General features: G+C 47.4%; 4 protein-coding genes across 4 annotated transcripts; all 4 read right to left on the bottom strand.

Annotated features, from left to right (window-relative positions):
- Positions 1-8260: 8260 nt before the first annotated feature.
- On the bottom strand, positions 8261-9529 carry LOC124671371 (phenylalanine ammonia-lyase-like). Its single transcript, XM_047207747.1, has 2 exons — positions 8880-9529; positions 8261-8798 (listed from the first exon to the last, which is right to left on the bottom strand). The coding sequence occupies exons 1-2, from the start codon at positions 9527-9529 to the stop codon at positions 8261-8263; spliced, it is 1188 nt and encodes a 395-aa protein (XP_047063703.1).
- Positions 9530-10628: 1099 nt separating this feature from the next.
- Positions 10629-12910, bottom strand: LOC124677279 (putative RNA methyltransferase At5g10620). The gene is made up of 7 exons (XM_047213283.1): positions 12781-12910; positions 12619-12659; positions 12125-12267; positions 11822-11888; positions 11636-11713; positions 11263-11408; positions 10629-11056 (listed from the first exon to the last, which is right to left on the bottom strand). Exons 1-7 carry the CDS (start codon positions 12866-12868, stop codon positions 11017-11019), a joined length of 603 nt encoding a protein of 200 aa, XP_047069239.1. The 5' UTR covers positions 12869-12910; the 3' UTR covers positions 10629-11016.
- A 3141-nt stretch (positions 12911-16051) lies between these two features.
- On the bottom strand, positions 16052-17543 carry LOC124673781 (probable plastid-lipid-associated protein 8, chloroplastic). The gene is made up of 4 exons (XM_047209822.1): positions 17341-17543; positions 17020-17143; positions 16563-16739; positions 16052-16397 (listed from the first exon to the last, which is right to left on the bottom strand). Exons 1-4 carry the CDS (start codon positions 17506-17508, stop codon positions 16210-16212), a joined length of 657 nt encoding a protein of 218 aa, XP_047065778.1. The 5' UTR covers positions 17509-17543; the 3' UTR covers positions 16052-16209.
- A 239-nt stretch (positions 17544-17782) lies between these two features.
- Positions 17783-21340, bottom strand: LOC124673728 (glycosyltransferase BC10-like). The gene is made up of 10 exons (XM_047209768.1): positions 21023-21340; positions 20309-20407; positions 19954-20054; positions 19809-19880; positions 19508-19598; positions 19144-19224; positions 18742-18804; positions 18529-18651; positions 18399-18437; positions 17783-18281 (listed from the first exon to the last, which is right to left on the bottom strand). Exons 1-10 carry the CDS (start codon positions 21323-21325, stop codon positions 18153-18155), a joined length of 1101 nt encoding a protein of 366 aa, XP_047065724.1. The 5' UTR covers positions 21326-21340; the 3' UTR covers positions 17783-18152.
- Between the last annotated feature and the right edge of the window lie 5734 nt (positions 21341-27074).

Here is a 27074-nt window from a genome sequence, read left to right on the forward strand (position 1 = left end):
CTTCGGCTTGCGTTGCTTGCGCTTATTGCTTGTGCTTGCTTCTGTTGTAGCTACTTCTGTTGTACCTACTTGTGCTGGTGCTTCTACTTGTTCCACTTCTATTCTCTTGTGCTTCCGATGTTTGCTTTGCTTTGCCGCTTCTGCTTTCTTTGCTTCTGCTTCCGCTTTCTTTGATGCCTATACTTGCTTTGTTTCCGCTTTCTTTGCTTCTGCTTCCGCTTTCTTAGCTACCTGTGCCTACTTTGCTTCTGCTTCCGCTTTCTTTGCTTCTGCTTCCGCTTTCTTAGCTGCATGTGCTTGCTTTGCTTCTACTTCCGCTTTCTTAGCTGCCTGTGCTTGCTTTGCTTCTGCTTCCGCTTCCTTTGCTTCCGTTTTTGTTTTCTTAGCTGCTTGTGCTTGCTTTGCTTATGCTTCCGCTTTCTTTGCTTCTTCTTGTGCTTGCTTTGCTGCTTCTGCTTGCTTCGCCACTTTTGCTTTCTTTGCCGCTTCTAATTTCTTTGCTTCTTCTTGTGCTTGCTCCGCTTCTGCTTGTGCTTTTAGGGCATTTAGAAAAACTTCATGAGGACAAGCAATGCTTGTAGGTAGTATTTTTAGGGCTTCTAACCTTGTCTTGTTCGCATGAGGTATACTATACCCATTGCCTTAGTCTCACCAAGCATTGAGAGTCAGAATTTGAGCCTGGCCAACATATTATTTTCTGTTAGAAGTGGCTTTACATAGTTTGAGACCCTCTTTATGTACTTTGCTTTGAATCTCGTGAATAGTGTACTAGGGCTGACTCCCAATTGCCAAGCAAAGGATCTGATAGTTGACCTTCGATTTAGTGGGATATTGGGAACACTGGACAGATCAATATTAATTGGTTTCCTTCCAGACCGTCCTTTCCTCTTGTTGGAAACATTCACTTCCAAACCCTCAACAATTTGCCTCATAGCAAGCTTCCAAATTCGTTGTATAATCTGGATATCTGCTTGAAAAAATGCAGCAACATCTTTCTTGCCGTTTCTTTGAAACTTTCCACCATTTCTCATGCAAAGTGAATGCATTGCCACATAAGCAGCATATCGCTGCTGGCCGGAGAGTGAATTTCTATGTCTTACTACATGCTGACCAACTGGTTCTTGTTCAGCCTCATCCATTTCTTCAATTGCTTGGTCATCATCACCATCTGTGCACTAGTAAAGTTATTGTCAGAGATCTACTCAATGCAATTAACAAATGTTGCAATTTATTATCAATAATGTACTGCTAATCAATGGAGTAAATATTGCAAGTTACTCAATGGATCGTTTGTGTAATGACCTGTTGTAATGACCTTTTTCAGGTTTCTTGAGATCAACTCAGAGGAGAAGGTGCCTGTGGTTAACAGTAGTGAGATCAATGTAAGTTTTCCTACTGAGAAATTGTAAGATCAACTTTTACTTCTCCAGAGATTAAAAACTTGTTATTCTTGCAAATTTGGAATCCTTGTTATATCTATCGTCTCAGCGTAATAGAGAAGCAACGCAGCAAGAGCATCGATCTTGGTTATCTACTATAATATGAGCAGAAATATGTATGACTGAATATGAGTCACATGCACACCTCCCGCATCTTTTTTATCTAGTGCATCTTGCTCTTCAGGAAGATTTTGTTCATCCATTTCTTCTTCTGTGCATGAGTAGTTCAGTTAGTGCATGAGTATATAGCAATAAAAGTACTCCTGTTTCATGATTGCACTAGACTAAAACTTGAATTTCTTGCAGCTGTGTATGATTCATGCACTAGAGTACTCCTACTGAATTTTCTTGCATTTTCTGGTATCAATGGTTGCAGATCACATGAATATACCTTCATGTCATTAAAACTGAATCAAAGCATAATATTATGCCCATTGTATTAAAACTATCAACTGAATATCTAACAGTCGCTAATGAGAAGCTCGACTTCTCCGACTAGCACAAAGACAACCAACATGGCCGTGGACATGGAGAGCCGTGCAGCGGTGGTTCTGGACTGTAAAAGAGATTATCTCGCTGTTGTTTCAATCATGGACTTCTGGTGTCATATTATCTGCTGGTGCACTTAATTGGCAAGCAAGGGAATCACAAGGAGGTGAGCTCAAACCTACCATGTAGGTTATCATTTGCAGTTCCTGTGTGAGAATTAAGTTCATCTACCGGTACTCTTTTTCACCACAAAATATTTACTGCACTACTCCATATTTGCAGTAGAGTAGATTAGAGTACCTGCTTGATGATTCTGATCCTCTTCTTCAGGTGGAGAGAAATTGAGGTCAAAGAATGCTTGTGCCATTCTTCCTGATGAGGCTAGGTCCTGCTACTAATGTTGGCGAGAAGGGGATGTTGCCGGCGATGTTGGGGACGAGTGATACGTCCCAAACGTATCTATAATTTCTTATGTTCCATGCTACTTTTATGATGATACTCACATGTTTTATACACATTATATGTCATATTTATGCATTTTCCGGCACTAACCTATTGACGAGATGCCGAAGAGCCAGTTGCTATTTTCTGCTGTTTTTGGTTTCAGAAATCCTAGTAAGGAAATATTCTCGGAATTTGACGAAATCAACGCCCAGGGGCCTATTTTTACACGAAGCTTCCAGAAGACCGGAGGACTTACGAAGTGGGGCCACGAGGCGCCGCCACAACAGGGCGGCGCGGCCCAGGTGCTGGCCGCGCGGCCCTGGCGTGTGGGGCCCTCGTGTGGCCCCCTGACCTGCCCTTCCGCCTACTTAAAGCCTCCGTCGCGAAACCCCCAGTACCGAGAGCCACGATACGGAAAACCTTCCGGAGACGCCGCCGCCGCCAATCCCATCTCGGGGATTCAGGAGATCGCCTCCGGCACCCTGCCGGAGAGGGGAATCATCTCCCGGAGGTCTCTTCATCGCCATGATCGCCTCCGGATCGATGTGTGAGTAGTCCACCCCCGGACTATGGGTCCATAGCAGTAGCTAGATGGTTGTCTTCTCCTCATTGTGCTATCATGTTAGATCTTTTGAGCTGCCTATCATGATCAAGATCATCTATTTGTAATCCTACATGTTGTGTTTGTTGGGATCCGATGAATATTGAATACTATGTCAAGTTGATTATCAATCTATCATATATGTTGTTTATGTTCTTGCATGCTCTCCGTTGCTAGTAGAGGCTCGGCCAAGTTGATACTTGTGACTCCAAGAGGGAGTATTTATGCTCGATAGTGGGTTCATGCCTCCATTAAATCTAGGACAAGTGACGTGAAAGTTCTAAGGTTGTGGATGTGCTGTTGCCACTAGGGATAAAACATCGATGCTTCGTCTAAGGATATTTGTGTTGATTACATTACGCACCATACTTAATGCAATTGTCCGTTGTTTACAACTTAATACCGGAGGGGTTCGGATGATAACCTGAAGGTGGACTTTTTAGGCATAGATGCATGCTCGGATAGCGGTCTATGTACTTTGTCGTAATGCCCTAATTAAATCTCATAGTACTCATCATGATATATGTATGTGCATTGTTATGCCTTCTTTATTTGTCAATTGCCCAACTGTAATTTGTTCACCCAACATCTGCTATCTTATGGGAGAGACACCACTAGTGAACTGTGGACCCCGGTCCTATTCTTTACATCTGAAATACAATCTACTGCAATTATTCTTTACTGTTATTTGCAAACAACCATCATCAACCACACTATACATCTAATCCTTTGTTTACAGCAAGCCGGTGAGATTGACAACCTCGCTGTTACGTTGGGGCAAAGTTCTGTGATTGTGTTGTGCAAGTTCCACGTTGGCGCCGAAATCCCTGGTGTTGCGCCGCACTACATTCCGCCACCAACAACCTTCAACGTGCTTCTTGACTCCTACTGGTTCGATTAAACCTTGGTTTCTTACTAAGGGAAACTTGCTACTGTGCGCATCACACCTTCCTCTTGGGGTTCCCAACGGACGTGTCAACTACACGCATCAACGAGCTACTGGAGCTCTCCTGTGGAGCTGAGATGTTGGGGACGAGATGCCAACCGGCGTTGCGTCCTGTGAAGCCGGAAGATGGGGGCGAGGTGGATTCCGGTGATCAGGGTGTGTCCTGCCAGGAATCCGGCCGATGGCGATGTAGTCGACGGGAGCCGACTGTCCTGGCGATGGATTCGAGCGGGAGCTAGCTATGGATTCGAGCGGGAGCGGCAGTCTGATCCGCCTACTCGCGGATGGATCTGGTTCCGCCCGCTCGCGGATGGATCTGGGTTCCGCGCTCGCGGTGCTAGCTTGCAGGGTGGAGTCAATCGGGAGGAGATTCAAAATTCAAACTGTTTCTGATAAATCGTGAGGGCATTTTAGTACTTTTTGCTGTTTTGGGAAGTTGTCGGAAAAAGACTAAACGTCGTATATTCCTGCACGGAGGGAGTACAAAACATACTTCTAAAAGTTAAAATTGTTAGGAAAATAATTTCACATGTAGAGGAACATGTTCTATGTGTGCATGTAAAGTTTTACATAAAACCGACAATTTTTGTGCTATGCAAAGAAAGACAGACAATGTCTCGAAAAATAGACTATTTTAGCATAAAAAAATTGTCTTTTTACACAGGGCACAAAACATGTCGGTTTTTGTTGAAACAACTCTATGAGCATGTAACATGTCAAGATATACCCGAGATTTTTTTTAGTATTTTTTTTACATTTTTAAATATGATTAAAATGCATTTCAAATAAAGGGTGCAGAGATGAACCCGGGTGCAGAAACACCCTTCCCGATTGTGTATTCAGCTTTTACACGGTTTTCTGATTTCTTTTGGAAACCACAACGGATTCCCTTTCCAACTCTGTTGTATTTGGTTGTTCGTTATTTCATCGTTCCATATTTGAAACGAGCACAACGATCATAGACGGACGCAAAGATTGACCATGGCGGCGGCAGCAGCAGCAGTAGCCTGTTCAAATCCCGATTGGTCGGACCTCCCGACCGATCTTCTCACGAGCATCGTGCAACTCCTCGACCTCGACCTCCCGGGAGCCTACGCCTTCGCGTCCGTCTGCTCGTCGTGGAGCTCGGCCGCCTTTGCCGCCGGCATCCCACCCCTGCGCACGCCATGGCTCATGTCCTGGGAACCGTCCCTGAAGCCCAGCAGCTCAGCCGTCACCTGCGAGTTACGCCGCCTCCTCGACGTCAACAAGGTTTACAAGGTCAGCTTCCCCGAGGGCTCCTTCGTCACGTGCTGCGGCGCCTCCAACGGTTGGCTGGTGGTGGTGGATGAGCTCTGCAACCTCTCGCTCCGCAACCCTTCACCTCGCGCACCATCCCTCTCCCTCCGGTCACCGACTTCCCGTGCGTGGAGGCCGTGCGCGATGGCCATGGAAACATCACGAGCTACCGTCTCACCAGCCGTTCGGGCCCATACACCGAAGTACAGCTCTACGATGCGCATCACGTGGCGACCTTCTTCTACCGGAAGGCGGTGCTGTCCGGCGACCCGTCCGGAGGCGGCGATTACTCCGTCACGATCATCCACTTCGGCGGCGCGTGGGTTTCTCATGTCAGGGCAGGGGATGCCAGGTGGCAGGTTCTGGCTCCCAACATTAGCAAAAACTGGAGGAGCAACCGCTGCCCCGGCGACACCTACGCCGACTGCGCGTACCACGACGGGAGGGTCTACGCCGTTTCGTACTGGGGGTACGTCGAGCGGTGGCGCATGGATGACGCCGGTACACCGTCGACGGCGGAGCCGGAGGTGGTGCGGAACCGAACGCTCCGGCCGCACGACGCCGTCCTAACCAGGCACCTGGCGGTCCTGCCGGGCGGGGGCGTGTGTCTGGTCAGCGCGGTGTGGGAGCCCGGGCGCCCGGCGTACCCGGACGCCGTCAAGTTCACGTTCTGCGTGGTCGACGACGATGCCGCCAGAGGCAAGAAGGAGGAGGAGGCGGACGAGCAGGACTCGGTGCAGGCGCACGCGCTGTTCCTCGGACTGAACCAGTCGGCGTTCTTACCGGCGAAGAGTTTCCTCGGTGCGAGCCCTGGCGTGCTGTATTTCTCTGCGCCTTGGATGAGGCAGCACTCTCCCGACCAGCTGGAGAGGGTTGGTGACTGGGGTGGCGCGAGGACCTACGACCTCAAGACGAAGACGAGGACGTTCGACCGCGTGTTCCCCAGCTTGTTGCCTGCGTCTGCACGCCTGAGGGACTGTCCTACCGAGGTGTGGATCACGCCCAATCTGTACTAGCTCGCTACTTGTAGAAGGATACAAAGGGAGAGAGATTGGTGGAATATGACGGTTGTTTGTTGTATTGAGGACAACGTGGGCTTAGCCCAGTGGTTGGGGTCGCAGTGGTGCACTCCAACGACCGGAGTTCAATTCCTGTCAGGGACGAATTTCGGAATTGTCACGCCAAGTCCCGCTTCTACTATATCAAAAAGTGTCTAGTTCCTCCTTGACACAGTTTCATTTTTTTTGTTTGTAGTATTGAGCCTCTCGGGCGAGTATATATAGGGATACAAATCTTGGGAGCCAAGAAAGCTATTCTAGAGATAAGGCAGGAGATAATAACAAATCATATATACTACAAATACACATATACCAAATATATCTCTAACACTCCCCGTAGTTGTAGCGGTAGTGACGTGAACAATGGAAGCGTCTCGGACGGTCAGACTGGAGAGAAACTGAAGGTATGAACCAACGGGCTGACACTCCCCCGCGGTCGTAGCGGGAGCGTCGTGGACGATGCCGCGTCGCGGGTGCTTGGACTGTAGAGGAAGTCGAGGTGCTCGTGCGAGGTGGTAGCCCTTGTGTCGATGTCGAGGGAGCCGAGAGCGTTGGGCGGTGCAGCCTTGGTGGAGAGTGTCGTGCGAGGGGTTGCCGTGGTCGATGTCGTGGCCGGGTGCCGGTGTCGATGTAGCCGCAGGCGAGGTGGTGTGCGAGGAGAGTTACGGAGACACGTCGAGGCAGTCATGGAGATGGTCGATGCCGAAGTCGATGCAGTCTGAGCCGTCGAGGATGAAGTGCAACCATAGTTTTGCCAGAACCAGGCGCACGTCGGGGACGAAGGCATACTCTGGTTTTGCCAGAACCGAGTACGCATAGAAGAACTCGTCGGTGACGTGGTCGAGGTCGTCGTAGAGGCGATGCCGATGAAGACGTCGTCGAAGCCGATGAAGACGAGGCGCCGGTCCGAGCTTGCCAGGCCCGGGGACGCGTCGGGGACGAAGGCACGTACCAGTGTTGCCAGTACCGGGCGTGCGGGGGCAGGGAACAGTACGAAGTGCACACCATGTCGGAGTAGACTAGCAGAGGAGGTCTCGACGACGGGTGTCGGAGTAGAGGAGCAGGTGGCGTAGTCGGGGAAGAGGCGAGGACGCTGGCGGCAAAGCTGTAGTGTACGAAGACGTAGAAGGCGGCTAACCCAGCGGTGACCTAGGGTAGTCATGTTGGACGCCTAGACGGGCGTTGCGGTGGTTGGCGAGCCCAGCGCGACCTAGAGTGGTTGGCGAGCCCAGCGGCGACCTGGGGTGGAGGCGCGGCGGCGGTACACGAAGTTGGCGAGGAAGACCCGGTGGCGTGACAACGACCATGCGCAGACGGAGGCGACCCGTGCCGAAGGGGCGGCGCTGTGGTGACCTCGGACATCGATGCGCGGGGGACGGTGAAGGTGACTGCGTGCGGCGACACCACGACCTGAGGGGCTGGCGTAGCTGCAGGGCGCGAGTCAGTGCAGCTGGGGGAGACCACCAGCGACGTACACGCTTCGGAAGGCGCGGCGGAGGCCGGTAGCGTGGACCAAAGGCGCCAACGCTGCGGCCAGAAGGGGCGACGCAGCGGCAACCCGATGCTCGATCGGTGGTAGGCGCGTACTCGGGAACGTGCTTGGCATAGACGTGTACGGGGTCAGTTGATCAGTATCTTTGCTCAGTATCATTATAATTTCACGGTACGTTTGCTAAAACACACCGTATGCCCAAAACGGAAATCTTTATTTTTTTTATTGCGAATTATTAGATTATTGAGTATCAAAACCGGTTCATGTAAATAAAAGAGAATCAAACCGGTTTTATTACTGATCTAGAGGAAAAGAACCAAACAGAATTTATTCCATACGCCTAGAGACGAAGGGACGAAGCCCTTCAATCGATCAGCCACGATCCCTAGCAGGATTTGGGAACCGCCGTCCTGCATCTTGCCGGCCTGAAAAAAATTATCACTCAGGATCAGAATTCTGACCCAGTAGCTTACAGTTATACACCCCCTAGTTTTCTCCTTGTCCATTCTCAGTTTAGCATATGGGCAGGGGCTTGCCGTCCCATTCCTTGAGGCACTCGAGCAGTGGGTCAATGTGCTTGCCTTGGTTGATAGCCACGAGCACCTTGTTCAGCTCCTCGCCGGGAGATCTGGTCTTCTCACCGGTTAGGTATACTGTTCCGAGCTCCTCACGCACAAACCGGTACAGAGGGTATGAACGGCACTCAGTGATCCTGTTTGGCGTTGGAGCTGTGCCACTCTCCACAGCAGCAAGTGCAGTCTCGACCGCCATTGGCAGCGCCTCTCGAAGCTCCTCCTCAAATTGGGCAACCTTGCCAAACACAGAGGTCTCCACATTGAACTCGTCCATGCCGTTGGAAAGGGCACGCTCGACGAGCACGCCACGCAGTTTCTTCATCAGTGGATAGTTGGCGCTGCATGAGTCATCAGCATATGCAAAGACCGCCTCACGGTCGATCTCCTGGAGAAGATCTTTCTCACAGAAGCGAGCGACATGAAGACCACCTGTGGAATTGGTGCTGAGAGTTTTCTTGGCCATTGTCATCACGCAGCTCTTGACAGCGCTCTTGACATTTTCCTCGATGTGGCGAAGATCAATGGCCTGGCATATGGCAACCAAGAACGTCGAGGACATGAGCTTGAGAATCTCAATGGCCTCGGCAGTCTTCCTGGAGGAGATGAGACCAAGCGAGTTTACGTCCTGGTTGTGCTGCTCGGCACTCTGAACATGGTTTGTCACTGGGTTGCCCAAGAACTGTAGCTCTGAGCAGTATGAGGCCATGGCGATCTCAGCCCCCTTGAAGCCATAATCCAAGCTTGGATTGCACCCACCGGACAAGTTTGATGGCAGGCCATTGTTGTAGAAGTCGTTGACCAGCTCTGAAAACTGGGCAAACATGAGCTTGCCAATGGCAGCAATAGCAAGGCGGGTGTTGTCCATGGACACACCAATGGGAGTACCAATGCAGTATGTGTAACCAACTTCTCCCTCCAACAAGATTCTATCTGGGTTGTAGTCATGGTGAAGTGGGCTGAGACTGAGATTCAAACCAATTGATTTATCCTCCTTATTAGGACATGGGGGAGATATAGAACCTCCCTCGAGAGGCTTATTTCCTGCAACTATGTCATTAACCCAACTTGGGGAGAGGTCGAAGAAACCAAATCTTAGAGCTCGATGGCTAAGATCATCTTGATTGCTAACTTTGTTATTGCAACCGGGAATCCTCCTGTTATAGCAAGATTTAGAGGTCCGAGATGTTCTATCTATAAAGTGTATCATGTATTCTACCTAGAATTTTGGTTGCCCGGTATGGTGAGTGATGATTGGCTCTTGGGTGCAAATGCTCCTTTTATATATGTTGAAATATGTCATTGATACATTTTGAAATATCAAAAAAAAATCCAAACAAAAAATTCACGTGTTCTCTTCACATGCTACGGCACAAAGTCTTTCCATGAAAAATTGACTTATCATTTGGGCTGCGTAAAAAAGATAAAATTTGTTGCTAAAAATAAAGCTTTTTGTGAGATATGTTTTGTCTTTTTTACATCAACCATAAAAATATTTATTTTCACGAAACTGTACGAAAGCATACAGATTGTCAAGATGTGCATGCACTATTTTTTGTTAAATTTAGTTGACAATTACAAATATGATTTTTGGATGGAGGGAGCATACACACTGGGAGCCAAATTAAATTTCCGCTCAGTATGATCCTACTAAAATAGGTGAATTTCCATTGAATTTTGCAACATGTCAGAAAACGAGGTATTCCTGTTCGATGCAGTGTTATTAGTGCCAGATTAATGGATGCACATTAATTTACTTCATGTTACATATCTCATTGACCTCCAGTTCATCTTTACCTCTGAATATATGTAGCTGGACACACACAAAAATAGAATGTGCACTTGGATAGAGGTTTGTATTTTGTTTATTGAATTTAGCACATTTTTAAGAATCCAGACTTCAAGTTCGCACCTCTGCAGAGTACTATGATCTTCTTATGATTGTATACTTAAGAGTATTAGAGTTCCATGTACGAGAGTTTTTGTTCTCCTACTGATATAAAAAAGGGTTGAACTATGCATTCATGTTACATTGACTGATTTCAAATTTTCTCTTTCCTTCCTAGCTCTTATGTTAGAGGTTGAATATTAACTAGGATAATCAAAATATAGTCATGGCACGAGGACCCCATAGAGGGCCATTTAACTACCCATTGGTTGAATATTGCAATTTTTCATATTCTTTAACTATCGGCAGGGAACATTACCCTTATTATTGAAGGTTGTTGTCATTCTTCTAAGAACATTACCCTTACCAAAACCAGTTATATATATTTATACGTAGATGGAACAAAAAGATTTGATACCCATCTGAAGTGAAAAGTGCAAAGACGGTGTTCTAACTATTTCATTTTGTTTTAGTCTGTTATACAAAAAAACCATATTATCAAGATGGCATCGGCTTTGGAAGGTAAGGTTGAAATCAAGTTCACCTAGGCAAACGTAAAATGCACCTCCAAAGCATTCCCAAAATGCCGTGGAGATCATCCTCTCCAATCTGACCCTACAGTTTGCCTAGGACCGGCAGTACTAGTGTTGTCACCAGTAGTATTGCTCACTCCGAGGAGCGCCGCCGCCAGTTCCTCTACCAGGTACGATATTACCGGGCCCTTTGGGCTAGCCTAACGACCACAAACCATACAGAAGCGCCTGTAGCCGCGTTCAGAATGCACCAGATGATGCTACTACAACTCAAATCTAGTGATGATACTTCTGTCCTTTGATTATTGTCCATGCCCTGCAAAATTATGTGTCACTTGATGAATGATTGATACAATTAACAGAAAAAACATTTACTAATGCAGATAAATATTCATGATTATCCGGCGAGACCTTACCCTTTGATTATACAGTTATATCACAGTAGAGTTACTCCACTGGAATTACCAAAGTATGTTCAAATGTAGAAATGACATTACTGCATTACAAAACCTCATTGTTCACCTGTAGAGCTGCTCCATTAGAACTATTAAAGCGACTTGGTGATTCAAAACCAGTGAGGATAGCCTAATTGTTGCATCCGCCCGCTCTCGTACTTGTACCCCAAGACCATATGGCCCACCAATACAAAATGTGAGCCTTGACGATCCCTAAACATTTGGAGAAACATATTATCCACACGTATGTTCTCCCAAGGAAATTCCAGCAGTGGGAACTTTAAAATCAATTAGTTGACAACCAAACTATATGATATATTTTTTCGATAAAGGGTGTTTTATTACTCAGATAAAATTCAAAGGAGCTTACAAACAGCCTCTACATAGCTAAGATGTACACAGCCGCAACCAAACTATCTGATGAACCAAACCAAGCATACCGTGCTGCCAGCATCCCCAATCAGATCAGCTATCTGCTCAGACATGACATGCTTCCCGTTTTCATCCAACACAACAACCTAATCATGCAGACTAACATCAGAAGCAAAATTTTCTTACTTATAGAGATAAACCTAATGAATGGTGAAGTATTTATCAGTTGAAAACAATAGGATACTGAAACATACAAAATCTTCAGCCTTGAGCTGCTGCATCATAGACACGTCTTCCGCTTCGATCTGCACCTTAACGTCACTGAAAAGTGAAAACAGAAGGATACCAGAGGCCATCATCAACAATCGACTTCATCAGGAACAATTTATGAAACATGTCACAGCAACAGGAAAATAAGAACTTCCCGTTTTCTGATGACGCGTAGAAAGGAAATAATATAACGATATCATGCATATAGGTTTCTACCCAGCAGTGCAATATAGCCTGAGGGGGTTTACTGATCATTATCTTCGTAGCATCACACAGTATTGTCCTACCTTGTAAGTTTTGGGTTGGATTTGATGAGGGTGTCTTCAACAGCGCAATAGTGACCAAGCTTCTCCTTGTATTCTTCAACAAGAAGTTGCGTCCCTTGAGATCTCTTCTTGCCGACTGTTATCACACGCATAGGCATCGTTCTCTACAGGCATAGGCCAACAGAGTCAAAACTAGACCTGACCACACACATTCGGCCAATATACCAGCTACACAACACGGCACTTATATCTACATTTAAGACAAAGGTACATGGGCCGTCGATAGGTTCACAATCATAAGATGATATACTACAGTCTACAGATTACAAAATGTTTATCTCTGAATTCTGAAAGCATTTTCGTTTTTGGTTGCCTCCTGTTGAAGGTAAGCCCAGCATGAATAATCAGAGTATGACTGCAGGTACCACCGGAGAAAGAAAAATGCAAAATCGTGTGATTTTCCTCAAGGATAAACGAACATATAACAACAATGACAGGCTGTTCGAGGTCCTTACCACAGATTGTCCCGTGTACTTGGACCTCCTGCCTCGGGGAGCTGAAGAACAACCGAGAACAGCAGATATTAGAGAAAATTATGAAGATATGGTAAGATTGTGGGGACAGCTAAACTCGAGAAGGAGCAAAACGGGAAATGGAAGAGGGGTTCGAGGTTGTACTAGGAGGAGGAGGACGACCGGGCGCACCCCTGTTCTTGCTGGGGGAAGGGTTGAGCCCGCAGCGGCAGGTCCATTGCAAGACCCCCATCGAGGACACAGAAGGGCGGGAGAGAGAGGCTTGCGAAGTGGTGGCGGGTGACTGGTTGGATGGGGTGCACGCCGCCGTCTGCTGGGAAGAAGAAACCAGTTCAGAAAGGCGTCTTCCTGTGGTAAAAACGTACTTCTGGCGTCTCGTGTAGTGGCAGTGACAGACTGACAGTGTCGACTCCACTTGGAGATAAAAGTATAAGAGGTCCTCGAGATTTATGTATATCAAATAAAATTCAAACATATTTTTTAAAAAAATAAATACAATTCGAAATTCAAAACAACAGTCTCCTGCGCAGAAATCCTAACACTATCATCAGTGCATACTGCGCAGAAATCCTAACGCCAGAAACACCTTCGTTCAGATCGACAAGAGAAGCCTGCTACTTCAGGTTGAAATATTCCAGTATACCAAGGGCACTTAGCGAGATAAGATTTCTCTTCATCTTCGAAATGTATCGAACATCCGTGAAAGTTCTGATTGTGCCGATCCAAATACAGCCTTTGCCTTCTATCTGACATGACGAGTTATCACCCATCAAAACAGAACCAGCAGCAGGTTCATAAGTGGTAAACCAATTCCTAACTACCGGTGGCTAACGAAAACCAAAAGCGTGATCTTCTCATCGACAGAGGTGATTTACAGCTTTACTTCGCTCTCGCCTCGCCGCCATAGAAACATCTTCAGTTCAGGGGGGCTGAGATATGACCTAAATCCAGTCGTGAGCTGTCCAAATTCAGCTCAATTGCCTGCATGACCAACACATCTCAGCTTTGTTTTCCGATATAACAGATCCCTTGTTCGATCCGTAGGTGTATTCGATAGTTTGTTTGTTGATCTGCTCATAAGCATATGCCATGAGCCCATGACTACATGGCAGCAGGACCCTTGTGCAGGCATCCTTCAGGTCCTCGAGCCGCCTTCCACGCCGCCCACGTCCCATGTCCGTGCACGCCATGTCTAAATTGTGTGTACAACAAATTGACAAAACAGTATGGTGGTGGCGTGCAAATAGTTATCCATACAGGATACAGCGACAAATATACATTTCAAATACAGTAATGTGTAAGAGAGAAAAAAATCCAACATCAATTTGCAAAAAAAAAAAAAAAAAAATCAAAATTCAAGAGGTAGCAAAGCCAGAACACTCAATTCCTCAAACCAACATTGTCCTGCTCACAAAACCCCCAACGTTATAATAAGTACATCCGAGAATAAGGTCAGCATGAATACTGCAAACATTTTCGTTCACATCAAACAGGGCAATCTGGTTCGATTTAGAGCATCTCCACTCGTTTGCCCTCCCCACGCCGAAATCCGGGGAAATTTACGTCCCGGATTGGACGTAAATTTGGCGTGGGGAGGACTAGTTTCCCAGCCGCGATCTCAGGCGAAGACGCCGATCTAAATTTGAAAAACAGAAACTTGACAAAATACGGCTTAAAACGATTGAATTTAGACTAAATTTAATGATATTTACTATATAGAGGCCGAAGTTCATACATAGAGGCCGAATTCGACTATATTTCGAATTCGGCTAGGGGAATACAACTCTAAATATTAAAACACGGCGCTCTACATGCCGAAATGGCGGTAGAACACCGTGTAGTCCTTGTCGCCGTTGCCGCCATCGTCGTCGTCGTCGTCGTCGAACTGCAGCGGCGCCGAAGCCGCCTGGCTGCTACCTTGGCCGGCGTCTCCCCACCGGCCACTGGTGCGAGGCGGGGACGGCGATGGCTTGTACCAGTCATCGTCGAACTCCTCGAGGTCGATGACGGGGACGGCAACGCCGGATGGAGGAGTCGCAGGCCGGCGGTAGCGAGCGACGTCCTCGAGGAGCCTCGCCTGCCGCTCCGCCTCCTCCTTCTCCCACTGATCCCTCGACCAGGCGCAGGCCTGGTCGAGGGGCATGGCGTTCTCGGCGGGGACGAGGTCCTGGAGGAACCTCGCCATGACGGCCTCGAGGATGGCGGCGTCCTCGGCGCTTTCGGCCTCCTCCACCTTCACCTTCGCCGGCTTGCGCTTCCGCTCGCCGAAGGTGTCGGGTTCGCTCTTGGGGCGGAGCCGTCCTTGTGCCGTCGAGGGCCCGCGGATGACGATCCCGCCGCCGCGCGCGCGGTTGCTCGGCGGGGAAGACGGCTCCTTTTTCACCGGCGCCAATGATGGCGCCGACCTGGAGATCAACCTCGACGCCGAACCGGACGACGAGGAACTGGCAGCCATGCGCCGTAGCTGCCAGCTGCTTACCCGGCGGCGGCTGGCCGATGCCCTCGACAGTGGGGGCATCGTCAGAAGGGGGAAGTTGCCGCCCTCGATGTGCTCGAGGACGGCCTCGAGCGTCCGGCCCGGCACGCTCCACCACCGCTTGCGTCCGGCGGTGTTGTTGCGTGGAGGCGGAGGAGGCAGGCCGTCGTAGGAGGCGAGCTCCTGCTCCCACCGGCGAAGGAAGAAGGAGTTCCACGCCGTCAGGTTGTCGGGGTGGTAGCGTGGCTCGGCGCGGTCCTGGTCCGACAACGTTAGTCGGACCTCCTCGATGGCGGCTTCGAGGGCGCGTCCCTGGGGCTGCGGCGGGATTGGCACGCCGCCCGCACTTAGCCGCCACCCGCCGCCGGGAGGCCTCGTGTCCGGCGGGCAGGGGTACCCCGCCTGGTGGAGGAGGTGCCCCTCCCACGCGTGGAGCGACCGGTGTGGGAATCCGTTGTTGGCCGCGCCGTCTTCATCGTTGTAGGCCATGGATCTCGTCGAGGGTCGAGGGAAGGAAGAGGAAGAGGAAGAGTGGTGCGACGCGTCGCGGCGAGCGGGGTATTTAGGCGGGGCTGGAGCCAGCGATTTGTTGCCACGTGGATGCTACGCGTCCGCGGCGAGCTGACCGGCGGCAGCCTTTACTGCGCGCGGAAGACGATGCGTCTGCCGCTGACCGGCCGAGTCCACCTCTGCGGCGAAGACGAAGCGAAAGCACGGGAGAGATTTCTCGGCATTTCGCGCGCTTTCGCTTCGTCCGGAGTCCCCGAGCGCGCCTCGGGGGACAGGGGATGGCGTGGGCTCGCCGGATGGATTTAGGCCCAAATCCGGAGAAAAACGAGAAATCGGGGGCGCGACTGGGCTGAAAATCGCCGTCCGGATGAGAAAAACGTCGCTTGAGGGTCTCTTCGGGGAGACGAGTGGGATGCTCTTAGGTAGAAATATCCGGGAAAACTACTTCAAGGGTTTGATCTCTGAACTTACATCTGAATACAGTTACTGTGCAGATGACCATATGGCCGCTATACCTTGTGGCCTTAAGCACAGTAGCACACCCAATGGTGGTATGGTAACATACCACCCTGCCCTTGACCCTTCTATTACTGTCTCAGGAAGACGAAAAGTGAGCCTCTAGATCCTTTTCCAAGCCTGATCTTCTCGTCGACGTAGGTGATTTCCAGCTTGACTTCGCTCTCGCCACCATATTGAAACCCCAAGGCGCCTATCTTCAGTTCCGCGGGCTCAAAGATTACCTGAATCCACTTGCTGTCCAATACATTCAGCTTGCCTGCATGGCCAACAAAAAATTACAAGATCACTTGCACACTACACGTGATCTTATATGTATGTCGTAGGTCGGAACAATGTAGGGCTTAAAGCCAGCCAGAAACTTTTACTGCCAAGGTTATGCAAAATCTAAATCGAATGAGCGAAGAACCAGCATGTGGTTTACCTTTCAAGGACACCGCACCGTCGAGACCAAAGACGGAGAGGGACAATTTGTTCCGGACTATGTCAGGGGCTTCCACCACCTGAACCATGTCGTTGGTTTTGAACACCAGACGGCCGAGGGGGGTCCGGTAAATCCCTCCGGGTGATGTCGGCACCGAGCAGTACACCACCTCCCACTCTGCTCAGGCATATCACAGCAACACAAGAAACTTAATCAAGATGGCATGATGCAATGAATAAGATACATCTAACACTACATCTCCCATTAATCTTGAATGAACGCTAAAAACAGAAGCATTACTATTTCACTTTGCAAGTCCTACATGTTGGATGGTTGCAAGGTAAGCCATTTTTTTACATTGTGTCAGCGAGTGGCAGAGCCACAACCACAACACAGTACAGTATATCAGATAAGATGGAAACTGTGTTTTTTGTTGGCGAGAAAGGGCAGGATTCACCTCCGAATATAAGCGGGGACTTGACGGGCTCGTCGATGCAATACTTCCCTAGCTGCAGCGCGACATCCGCGACCTCCTCATGGCCTTCTTTCGGCAGCAGCACTCCCCTGTCAGTTCCCTTGACCTGTCGTTATAACGGCATCTGATAAGACATCACACTGAAAATAGAAGCAAACTACTAATGCAAAACACCAACGATTGATTGAAGGTTCCTTTGCCCTATAGATGAACTGACAAGGGATTACACAGGCAGTGGCTTAGCTAGGACGAAGTTGGGAGGGGAGCAAAGAGTAAACAAGATGGGTTAGATTTGAGGGTCACCTTGGAGAGGATAGAGTCCACGAGCTCCGCCGGTGCCCGGACACCGGGGGCGGCGGCGAGTGAGCATCGGACGGAGGGGACGCGCCGGCGGCGTGGCCGGTGGAGAGCGGTCAGTGGAGGTGTGGAGGAGGAGATGCGGACGCAAGAGGGCGGAGCAGAGGCCGCCATTTCCTTCTGCCGTGTTGTGTGGCCGAGGCGATAGCTAAACTGAAGCCCATTTCTTTTTTCTAGAAACAGTTTCTCTGGGTGCGAGACGCTGATGTCGCTTTCCTTTTCATTTTTCGCACGAAGGTAACATTGCAATAAAAAAAAATCAATTTTGTAACCAGAATATTTTGTAGGTTAAAAATATTCTGAGGCGCTCAATTTTACTGTAGAAACGCAGAAACATAGCACCCACTTGAAGACACGCACAGAGCTTCTTTCAGTATACTCAGGGGTATGTATAACCAAAAATAGGATCTCATCTAATGGCTTTTCCGAGTTACAATAATGATATACATGGCAGAATCTGCACCTAAAAATCTCTAGAGAAACTAGTAAGAACAAGGTGGTCCTAAAAATGTGTTGTTCAGGAGTTATAGTGGCCTGACATGGAGATTGGAACCACTCAATTACTGAAGCGAATGCCTTCTCCTCCCTATTTTTCTATAACCAGCAATTGTCAATGTATCTGATGTCCTTCTCCAATGTACAGATGTTTCTATAGCAATATATCTCCTGTAAATTCATGTATAGTTGGGGCTGTCGAGTGGAATGTAGGATGAGCACCATAGACTCCAGAGAGACTGCACCATGGACTCCAGAGAGACTCAGAAGAGAGTGTAATTCGAGAACAGGTTCATGAGATTGTTCATGGATTCAGGGTAGAACTTCCTCGCAAACAAGTAGCACGGTCTCTTCACTCCATTCCATAGGCAAGGGTTATGTGTCTCAATTCTCTGTAACAACAAGGGAGAAAAAATCAAGTATTAGTTCCTTTTCTTCATCATCTCAAGTGTCAGGTAACCCCACAAAAAAGTGTCAGGTGAATATGCATAGAGAAATAGAGATGAGACCTGGCTATCACTTGTGACATGGTGGCTCATGTCAATTGACTGCAGGCAAGATCAATGAATTGGAGTTAGAACCGTGGTATACATAAATGATGCAAGACAAACATATATAGAGCAGAAGACAGAAACATACAGTTATATTCTTGAGGAGCTCATAACTGACATCCTGCGCCCGATAAGCTTTTGGATGCCACTTCCCTTCCGACCAGTCAACATGAGTCACAGACCAATTTGAGATTCCATGTGGATCCATCATCTGTTTCATGCAGATAAAACCGCATCAGATGTGCCACAATATTAATGATGATGATAAATTTCAACATATATAAGGCCATCGTATACTGACATTGAATAGTGTTGGCAAGTAATGCTCATCTGCATAGCAATTACGCCCATCTTCCATCCCTGGCTGCAAAGAGGCAACCCACATGTCATACATCTGAGCACATAATGGTAAGGTAAACTAGAGATAATGATTAGCACTAAAACCATTGATGTAAACCAAAAGGACTGATGTGCACTACAACTATTGAAGTAAACTAGGATATGATGTGCACTATAATTATTGACGTAAACTAGGATATGATGTGCACTAATACCATTGATGTAAACTTAAGGAAATGATGTGCACAAAATCATGGATGATAACTTTGTAAATTAACACATAAATATCTAAAAGACTAAAACATAATAACAGCCCATTATGAGAATTGTACTACGAAAGAAAGAGTAAAAATACATGGCATACCTTACAATAAAGCATGAACTTGGTATAGTAAAGACTGTCTGCAATTGTCATCAACGCATGTTGGCGCTTGAGTGAGAACCACTGAAATATTTAGAGATTTGTTGAAATGCATCTTTCCATATGAGTATAAATATCAACAAAATGGAGTAAAAGCGGAGGGTGGCTGCATTAATATTGTCTGGTAATAACAATTTGATTAAAGGCTTAAATTCGGAGACAAAGTTGGCGTCTTTAAAAATGTATTGCACCAAATAGTTCAAGAATGCGATTGGGAATATTTTAGATTTTGTTGGAGGTAGGGAGGATCCTGGATAATAGAAGGCACATCTTTGACCCATAAACTTAATACTAGGTAGTTTGGTACCTGTGAACCCTTCCTGAAGTCAGCCTCTCTAACCTCAGGTAACATATTTCTTGAATATCTAAAATTTCCATGTGGACCAGGATCATAGAAGCTGACCAAAGGAACAGAGAAAATGTAAGCAGAAGAAAAAGAAAACTCCAATATTACTGGTCACTGGCAACATATGTAATGGTAAAAGAAAGAAGCCCCACTTAAAGCTTATTTTCTTTCAACCTTAAAGTCAGTTTATGAATTAGTAAGAAAAAAACAGAGTACTGAGACTAGTCCTTGAAAAGGAAATTGAGACTGCAATTAGACTTACGAGTCAATAAAACTAAGATTTGTTCCCATCAGGTAGTCATAGATGTAGTCAAAGTTGTGCAAAGGCACGCAACTGCAACAACACACAAGAGTCAACATCACATAAAATTTATCATCAAGGAAAATGGGATAATTGATTTGTGGACCTGTCAGAGAGCAGCACAAAATGCTGGTTGTCAATGTCTTGTAGAGCATTCGCCAATAACCTCCTCTCAGCATCAATCATAGAGATCGTACCCCATTGTACCTGCGACAAAGATAAAACGAACTATCATCCAAGGCGGTCTTTAGCTTCTGACCACTGTTGCAAGACATGATCTATCTATATGATAAATGCCAAATACGATCAAGGAACAGCAGAGAAAAATTTCAAAAGCATAAACATAATGCTGAAATTAATTTGCAGTCTTGTATAGCCACTATTAAATGATACCATGGGCAGTACGCGTGCCCTGTTATAACAGCACTGAAGTGCTCGTGCATTATTTACAGCGTCGTTACCTTATCACTGTGTACATCTCGGCCAATAAACAAGGGACTGACATGTTCTGGCCTCTCCCTTGAGGCGTGAACATATATGGTATATCTTCCCTCATGACCCTGCAGAAACAGAGGTAGAAGACATGAAAAGAGAAACTTTGAGTAAAATGTGATGACATGGGAATTGTGGCATTGGGTCATAGACCGATAGTTGTACATGATGCTGTAAAATAGTCGCGAAGTGTCATGACAGAAGGTCCGAAATTCGACGCGATACTTTGGACAATAAGAAATATTAGCATAGCATGGTAATAGCAAATTAACAATCACTATACGGTATTACCTACGGGGCGCAACAGATGTGCATCAAGACCAAGCAATCAACTACTCCCTCTGATCCAAATTAGCAGTCGCGGGTTCAATGAACCTAGACAGAATTTTGCGTAAATCTACGCGAAGTAATTTGGGTCAGAAGGGAGTAGTAGATCTTGATCATTAGCACTGCAAATGGTTATGTACTCAAACTATGAAGCTGTTGACACCTTAGTGCTCCTTGATTGATGTACATATGTGCCAGTTTAATATACCTTGGGGGTTTTGTTTGACTAAAAGAATTATGTTCACTTGGGACGTGGTGAACTCTTTTGCCAATTTTATATACCTTGGATTTTGTTTGACCAAAGGGAAGATACAAGATGCAAGAGCCAGAGGGAAGAAGACAAGAATAAGAAGTACCTCGAAGAATTTCTCCCACAGTCTCTCGAAGGGCAGCGTGCCCGGTGTGAGGAACATGAAGGCGATTTTGGAGCTCCTGGACGGAAGAGCAGGCGTGAGGAGGATCTGCCTGAAGACGACGCGCGAGGCCCGCTCGTCGTCGGTCAACTCCCTGTCGGGCTGCGCGGGGAGCCAGTCCCGCATAGGGGACGCGTAATGCTGCGGCGGGTAGTGGTAGGCCCAGACGACCGCGACGGAGACGAGCGCCGCCACGGCGAGCACCCACACGCGCCGCCGCGCGGACGCTCGCGGCGCGGCCTTCATGTCCCCGACGCCCGCCGCAGGCCGCACGGGAGCTCGGCTCGGCTCAGATCGATCTCGGCAGACGAATCGGCGAGTAGCTGAGCAGGGAGGAACGGATTGCTCAAACTGGCGAAGCAGAGGGGGGAAACGGCTATGAACTCAAGCTAGGGTTCCTTACCGGCACAATCAGCCCGCGGCCAGCCGAGCAAGCCTGGCTCGCCGCCGCCGCCGCCGCCGCCGTAGCAGGAAGCAGGACAGGAGGCGATTGGAAGGGAAGGAATCCCGGTGGGGGAGAGAGGAATAAATCGGAGGGAGGCGGCGCGGGGCGGGGAGGAAGATGGATAGGGAAATTTCAAAGAATCAAGGGTGGGTTAGTTTGTTGCCTAAACAAGGGACATGGGAATTAATGGAATCCCGTCGAAGGTTTGGGCATGTGGACTCACAACATGCCATTTGAAGAGTAAACTATGCGTGACAGGTTTTTGGTAACTGATGGCGCCAGCTTCCGGATCCCATTGGACTGGACGGCACGACGGGTGCACGGCAGGGCGGCACTTGGCAGGACGCCAGGCCCGGGCTGACGAGGCGCGCGGCGCAGCGGCCGTTGGATTGGCCTGATCGGAGGGTTTCAAACCATTTGGAGACGTGGTCTCTGTGTTTTGTTTGGTCGAAACCGTGGCTTGTCAAAATCTAATTTAATGCATTTTATTTATTGCAAAATAGTGTCACGATTGTGAAGATCGGAAATACTATGCAAGTGTTCAAGAAGATTCCGTACTATATACCTATATTATTAATGTTGGGGTTAATATTTTCCCAGAAAAGATGGATTTTCTCATCATATTCATTACAGCATTCCACAAAATACCTAACATAACGGGGGGAAATGCAACCATGTCCTTGTGAATCTCTTCGCTTTCTTCGTTCGTCAAGACCTATTGGATCCCGCATAACATTGTTGCATCTAGATCTTAAGAACATCTCCAGTCGCGTCCCCTTAAAGGTTTTGGGTGCGCCGGACATTTTTTCGTCCCTAATCGCGCGCCTTAGAGCTTCCCTCCGCCCGGCGCTGCCCAATATAGTGTTCGCCGTCCCAAGCCCGTCCCCACTCCACAAGGAACGTTCCCTCGTACAACCATGTCCCTGTGAAGCTGTAATGTCCCAGGTTTAGAGACGATCGAGGGGTAGATTTTAGAAAGGGATGTGCATTGCATTGTAATTTACGGGAAAATTTCGCGCTTTTAAAACAAAACTGCATTGAAGGGGGACAGGTTTCTCTCTCGACACCTTACAGGGTTAGGGTTTCGAGAGTGCGATAAACTTGTTCTTACTTATCTAAGTAAGGGTTTTGAGAAGAGAGAAGTGTTATTGCATTAAAATCTTAAGTTGCATGATGGAATTACAAGTTAAGTGTTTGAATGAATTCAAACCAAATTTGAATTTGAATTTCAAATTCAAACATCAAATGATTATCAAATAATTCAAAATTGATATAATTAATCAAACAATTATCATTAAGCAAGAAAATAAGTAATACAACAAATACATTAAGCTCATTAAGGAAAATTTGAGCTTTATTGATAATCACACACATAATACATTGTCTTTACAATATTCAGAATTGAATTATTGAATTACAACACATTACAAGAATTAAAGAAATAGAAGAAGTAAAAGGTAAATTACAAGTTATCTAAATATCCTAAATACTACAAGAACATCTTCACTTGATCTTGGACTTGATGATCTTCTAGATCATCTTGATCAATTCTTGATCCCTGCACACACACACAACATAGAGCACATTATGCCAAGTGGCATTGCCACTTGGCAGGTTAGAAATAAAATGGAATGGAGCAGATATGATCAAGTTCTCGCCGAGCTGATCCATGCCACGATCAAGTTCCAGGTCCAAGTGCACAACACTTGTCTACACACACACAGCCTGCTCACAGGGCTGTGTGCATGCAGCACACACACACAGTGAGTCACCCAAAGGGAGAGGTGGAGCTGTCGACCAGGGATGCAATGGCTGGCCATATAAAGGCTTTTCACAGCCAAAACCCTAGTCACTTGTTTCAGCCATCGACAGGCAACAGGGTAAGTCACCAAGAACAGCTAGAACAAGAAGAACAACCAGTGCTGTTCAACCTATCCAAACTCATCACTGAACCAAACCAAGAATCACAAGTCACAAGGAGGAGCAGGGCAAGTCAAGCAAACCACCAGAAGCAAAACCTCTACACCAACACACTATTTCTAGGAGCTGGAGTGAGGTATACCAATCATCATGAACAAACCAGATGGTTTTGTTCATAAATAAGCATGTGCATCAATCACACACAAGCAAAAGGGTGTGATTACCCTGTGTGCATCATCATTTGGTGATCAAACCATTTGATGCCGGCAAAAAGGGAATTAAACCGAAGAAATCATCCCGTGGAAACAATGGTCAAACCCATTGCATTAACACCGGGGTAAACCAAAGAATCCAGGCAAGGGAAAGATTCACATCTAGCCTACCCAACTCACCTAGCACTACATGGTCTCGCTAACCATCGGACAAATAGGCAACTTGTGCCTATTCTTGTTTGTCAACAACGAAAGAGCACCGGAAATCCAACAAGGATTGCCCAAGTGATGCATCCACAAAGCCACAACAAGCCACGAAGGGTGGGAGCTACCCATGACAACGATCAAGAGCTGCCAGGGCCACCTCAACCCATAACCAACACTTTAAGCCACCACATCATCACCCAGTAGGGTTCAGTAGTGGGCTAGGGTACCCAACCAGTGGTTGGCATCCTGCTAGCCCTAACAAATTCATTGAAATGATCATAACTGCAGAGCAGTTCACATCAATTATCCATGTGATTAAGCCAAACTAGACAGATAATTGAAATACACAAGCAACCAAGAATACATACACTTGCTAATGATCTAGAAGATCACTGCAAGCCCAAAGTAGCTGGGGGTAAGCAAGAGCATGCACCAAGACATGCTTGAGTGCCACACATGTCAAGTAAAAGTATCGATGAAACACAAGCCATAGGACGACAGAAAATCATCAAGCACCGATGATTATATGATCATCGTGGCTTGCCTTAGCATACAAAAGCTTGACAGGGGCAAGCCTGGCATCAATCCATGAATCATATAAATGAAATAGCCACGCTTAAGCAACAGCTTATATCACGGACAATTACATAAATCATTTACAATTGTATCCGAAGCACATCAAATACATGAGGTACCACTCGGACCATGACAAACAAGTAAAACACTTCATGCTCATCACTCGAATCATACCATCAAGCCAACAAGTAATGCTCAGATGAGCAGGTTCATGAGTTAGAGCACAAGAACTAGCCACAACAACACTGGCACTTGCAAATTTGCAATAATAGCAATCTACAGTTAAGCCATTAAAGCATACATGATCACACATGAGTGTCAGGCAAGCATAGAAACAAGACAGAGGCACAGGGAAGAACCAAGCAAGAATGGTAAGCACTGGAATGGCCAGGGCAACAATGGCTAAGGCCAGTAGAGGCGAGTGGCTTGAACGAAGATGAGCAAAGACACAGAAGACACAGAAGACGACGAGCAAGACAAAGACAGACAAAGCAACACGAGCGTAGCAACAGAAGAAGCATCACGGCATGGCCGCACCTCTACGAGGCACGGCAAGCCAGTGACCAAGCTAGACGAAGAAGAGGAAGGGAAGGAGTAGAACAGGCAAAGGAGAGAGAGCAGGAGGTGGCGCACATACCCGGGGGCAAGCCGACGAGCAGATGCGGCCATGGCGGCCACGGCGGCGCGCGCCGAGTGCTCGGTAGCACCTGGCCAGGCCAGGCCATGCTCCGGCAAGCGCCGCAACGCCGTGGCGAGGCCCACGGCGGCGCCATCGCGCCTGAAGCCCAGGAAGCAGCGGGATCGCCACGATCCCGTAACCCTAGCCGCCTCGGAGGAGATCGAAGACGAGCTGGAGCAGCAACCGCTCCAGATCGACGCGGATGAGGATGACCGCCGTCGTGGGGCGCGTCGATTGCGCACCATGGCGGGGGCCAAGTCCGGCGGAGTTCGCCGGAATCGAGCGGCGACGGCGGGGGCGACACGAATCGCCGCAGAGGGATTAGGGTTAGGGTTCGGACACGCGCGCGAGAGAGAGAGGAGTGGGTCCGGTCGAGCCGGACCAGGTGGGTCGGTCGACCTAACCCCACCGGGTTACACCGACAGGTGGGCCCGAGGGCATTTTTGCCATTTCACAATTCTTTATAAATACGTAAACTTTGAAATTACACAATAAATGTTTCCTAGCTCCAAAAAAATAATTAAAAATATGAAAACCACTCGAGTATAAAAAACTCTATCAGAATAAAATATGAGATAGAATTTTTGAAGATAAACAAGAATAAGTTCAAATTTGATGATTAAAATAATCATTTAAATCACATATAGTATTTTCAATAATGAAAATAAGTCCATAAATTCTTTTGGACTTTAAAAACACCTTGACAACATTTCAAGGTTGTATTTTACTTTAAATCAAGTATCCCCAAATTATTCTTAGTATTAACCTCTTACATGAAATAATAACGACATCGGAAGGGGGGAACAAACCCTAAAAATGGAATCATGCATAATTGCTTCTTTAACCATTGCCCTTATCGGACAATGATGCTATTTTTCGAGAGAGAGGACAAGGGTCAGTCCACACCTTCCAACTGCAAAACTTTGCAGGTGTTCGAGCAAGTTCATCACTTGCTCATGTCATTTGAGTATTTCTATCAAATTAATTGCAAAGTACTATGGTTATCACTATTGCATAAAAATCAAAACCACTACTTTCATAACTATGAATATGACTATGTGGTGGTCAATGGAACCATGGATTGTGTTGATATGGTGGAGGTTCCATTGCACGGGTTTATATCCATCTAGGATTAAACAACAAATGTCGCCAATGATTCTTGTGCCGTAATACCCGTGTTAACCATAAGATCCGGAGTGGGACGGAGTAGTCAAAAGTGTTTCCACCTCTCGTTCATCAACGGATGCGCTTTACCGTAGTACACTTGTAATCCAAGGGGTCAAGCGGTGAGGCTGGGGAGTCCTAAGTCCCCACGGCATTGTCCGTAGTACACTTGTCGCCCGAAGGAGCAAGCGGTGAGGCTGGGGAGACCTAAGTCCCCACGGTATTGCGGTATATGATGGGTTGCAGCTACCGGCGTAGGAGTGTATGGTAGAGCCCAGCACTGTCGTCGTGGTCGGGGTCCACCTTGAAATCTACAGGAAAAATGGGACCGGCGTGGACCCAGGGTCGGGGCATGCAACAAAGGGTGGGTGTTCGAGGTAGCGGAGGAACATGATTGGCTAGACCTTATACCGGGCCTCACACCGAAGGAAGTGTGGACGGGAAAGCTGCCCGGTTGGCACCAAGGTTAAGATCTCTTATGGGTAAAGCAACACACCTCGCAGAGTGTAAAGAACTGTGACTCGTCACTCCCTGTTCCGGGATAAGGAACTGCGAACGCGACCGGAAAGGAGCTCCATGAAGTTCTAGTAAACCGGTGAAGGCCGACGGACATAGCTCTTTGAAATAAAAGCAATCTCTTGAAGAAATGTTTACCAAAACTTGCATTGTTATTAGACTTTCCGGTCTAATATCGTAGCTAGTGCATTAAACACCTCTTATCTATAATGAACTTGTTGAGTACGCTCGTACTCATACCACTCTTAAATCCCATGCTTAGATTGTCCGAATCGT

The sequence above is a fragment of the Lolium rigidum genome, chromosome 7, assembly GCF_022539505.1.
Source record: "Lolium rigidum isolate FL_2022 chromosome 7, APGP_CSIRO_Lrig_0.1, whole genome shotgun sequence".
Taxonomy (NCBI): domain Eukaryota; kingdom Viridiplantae; phylum Streptophyta; class Magnoliopsida; order Poales; family Poaceae; genus Lolium; species Lolium rigidum.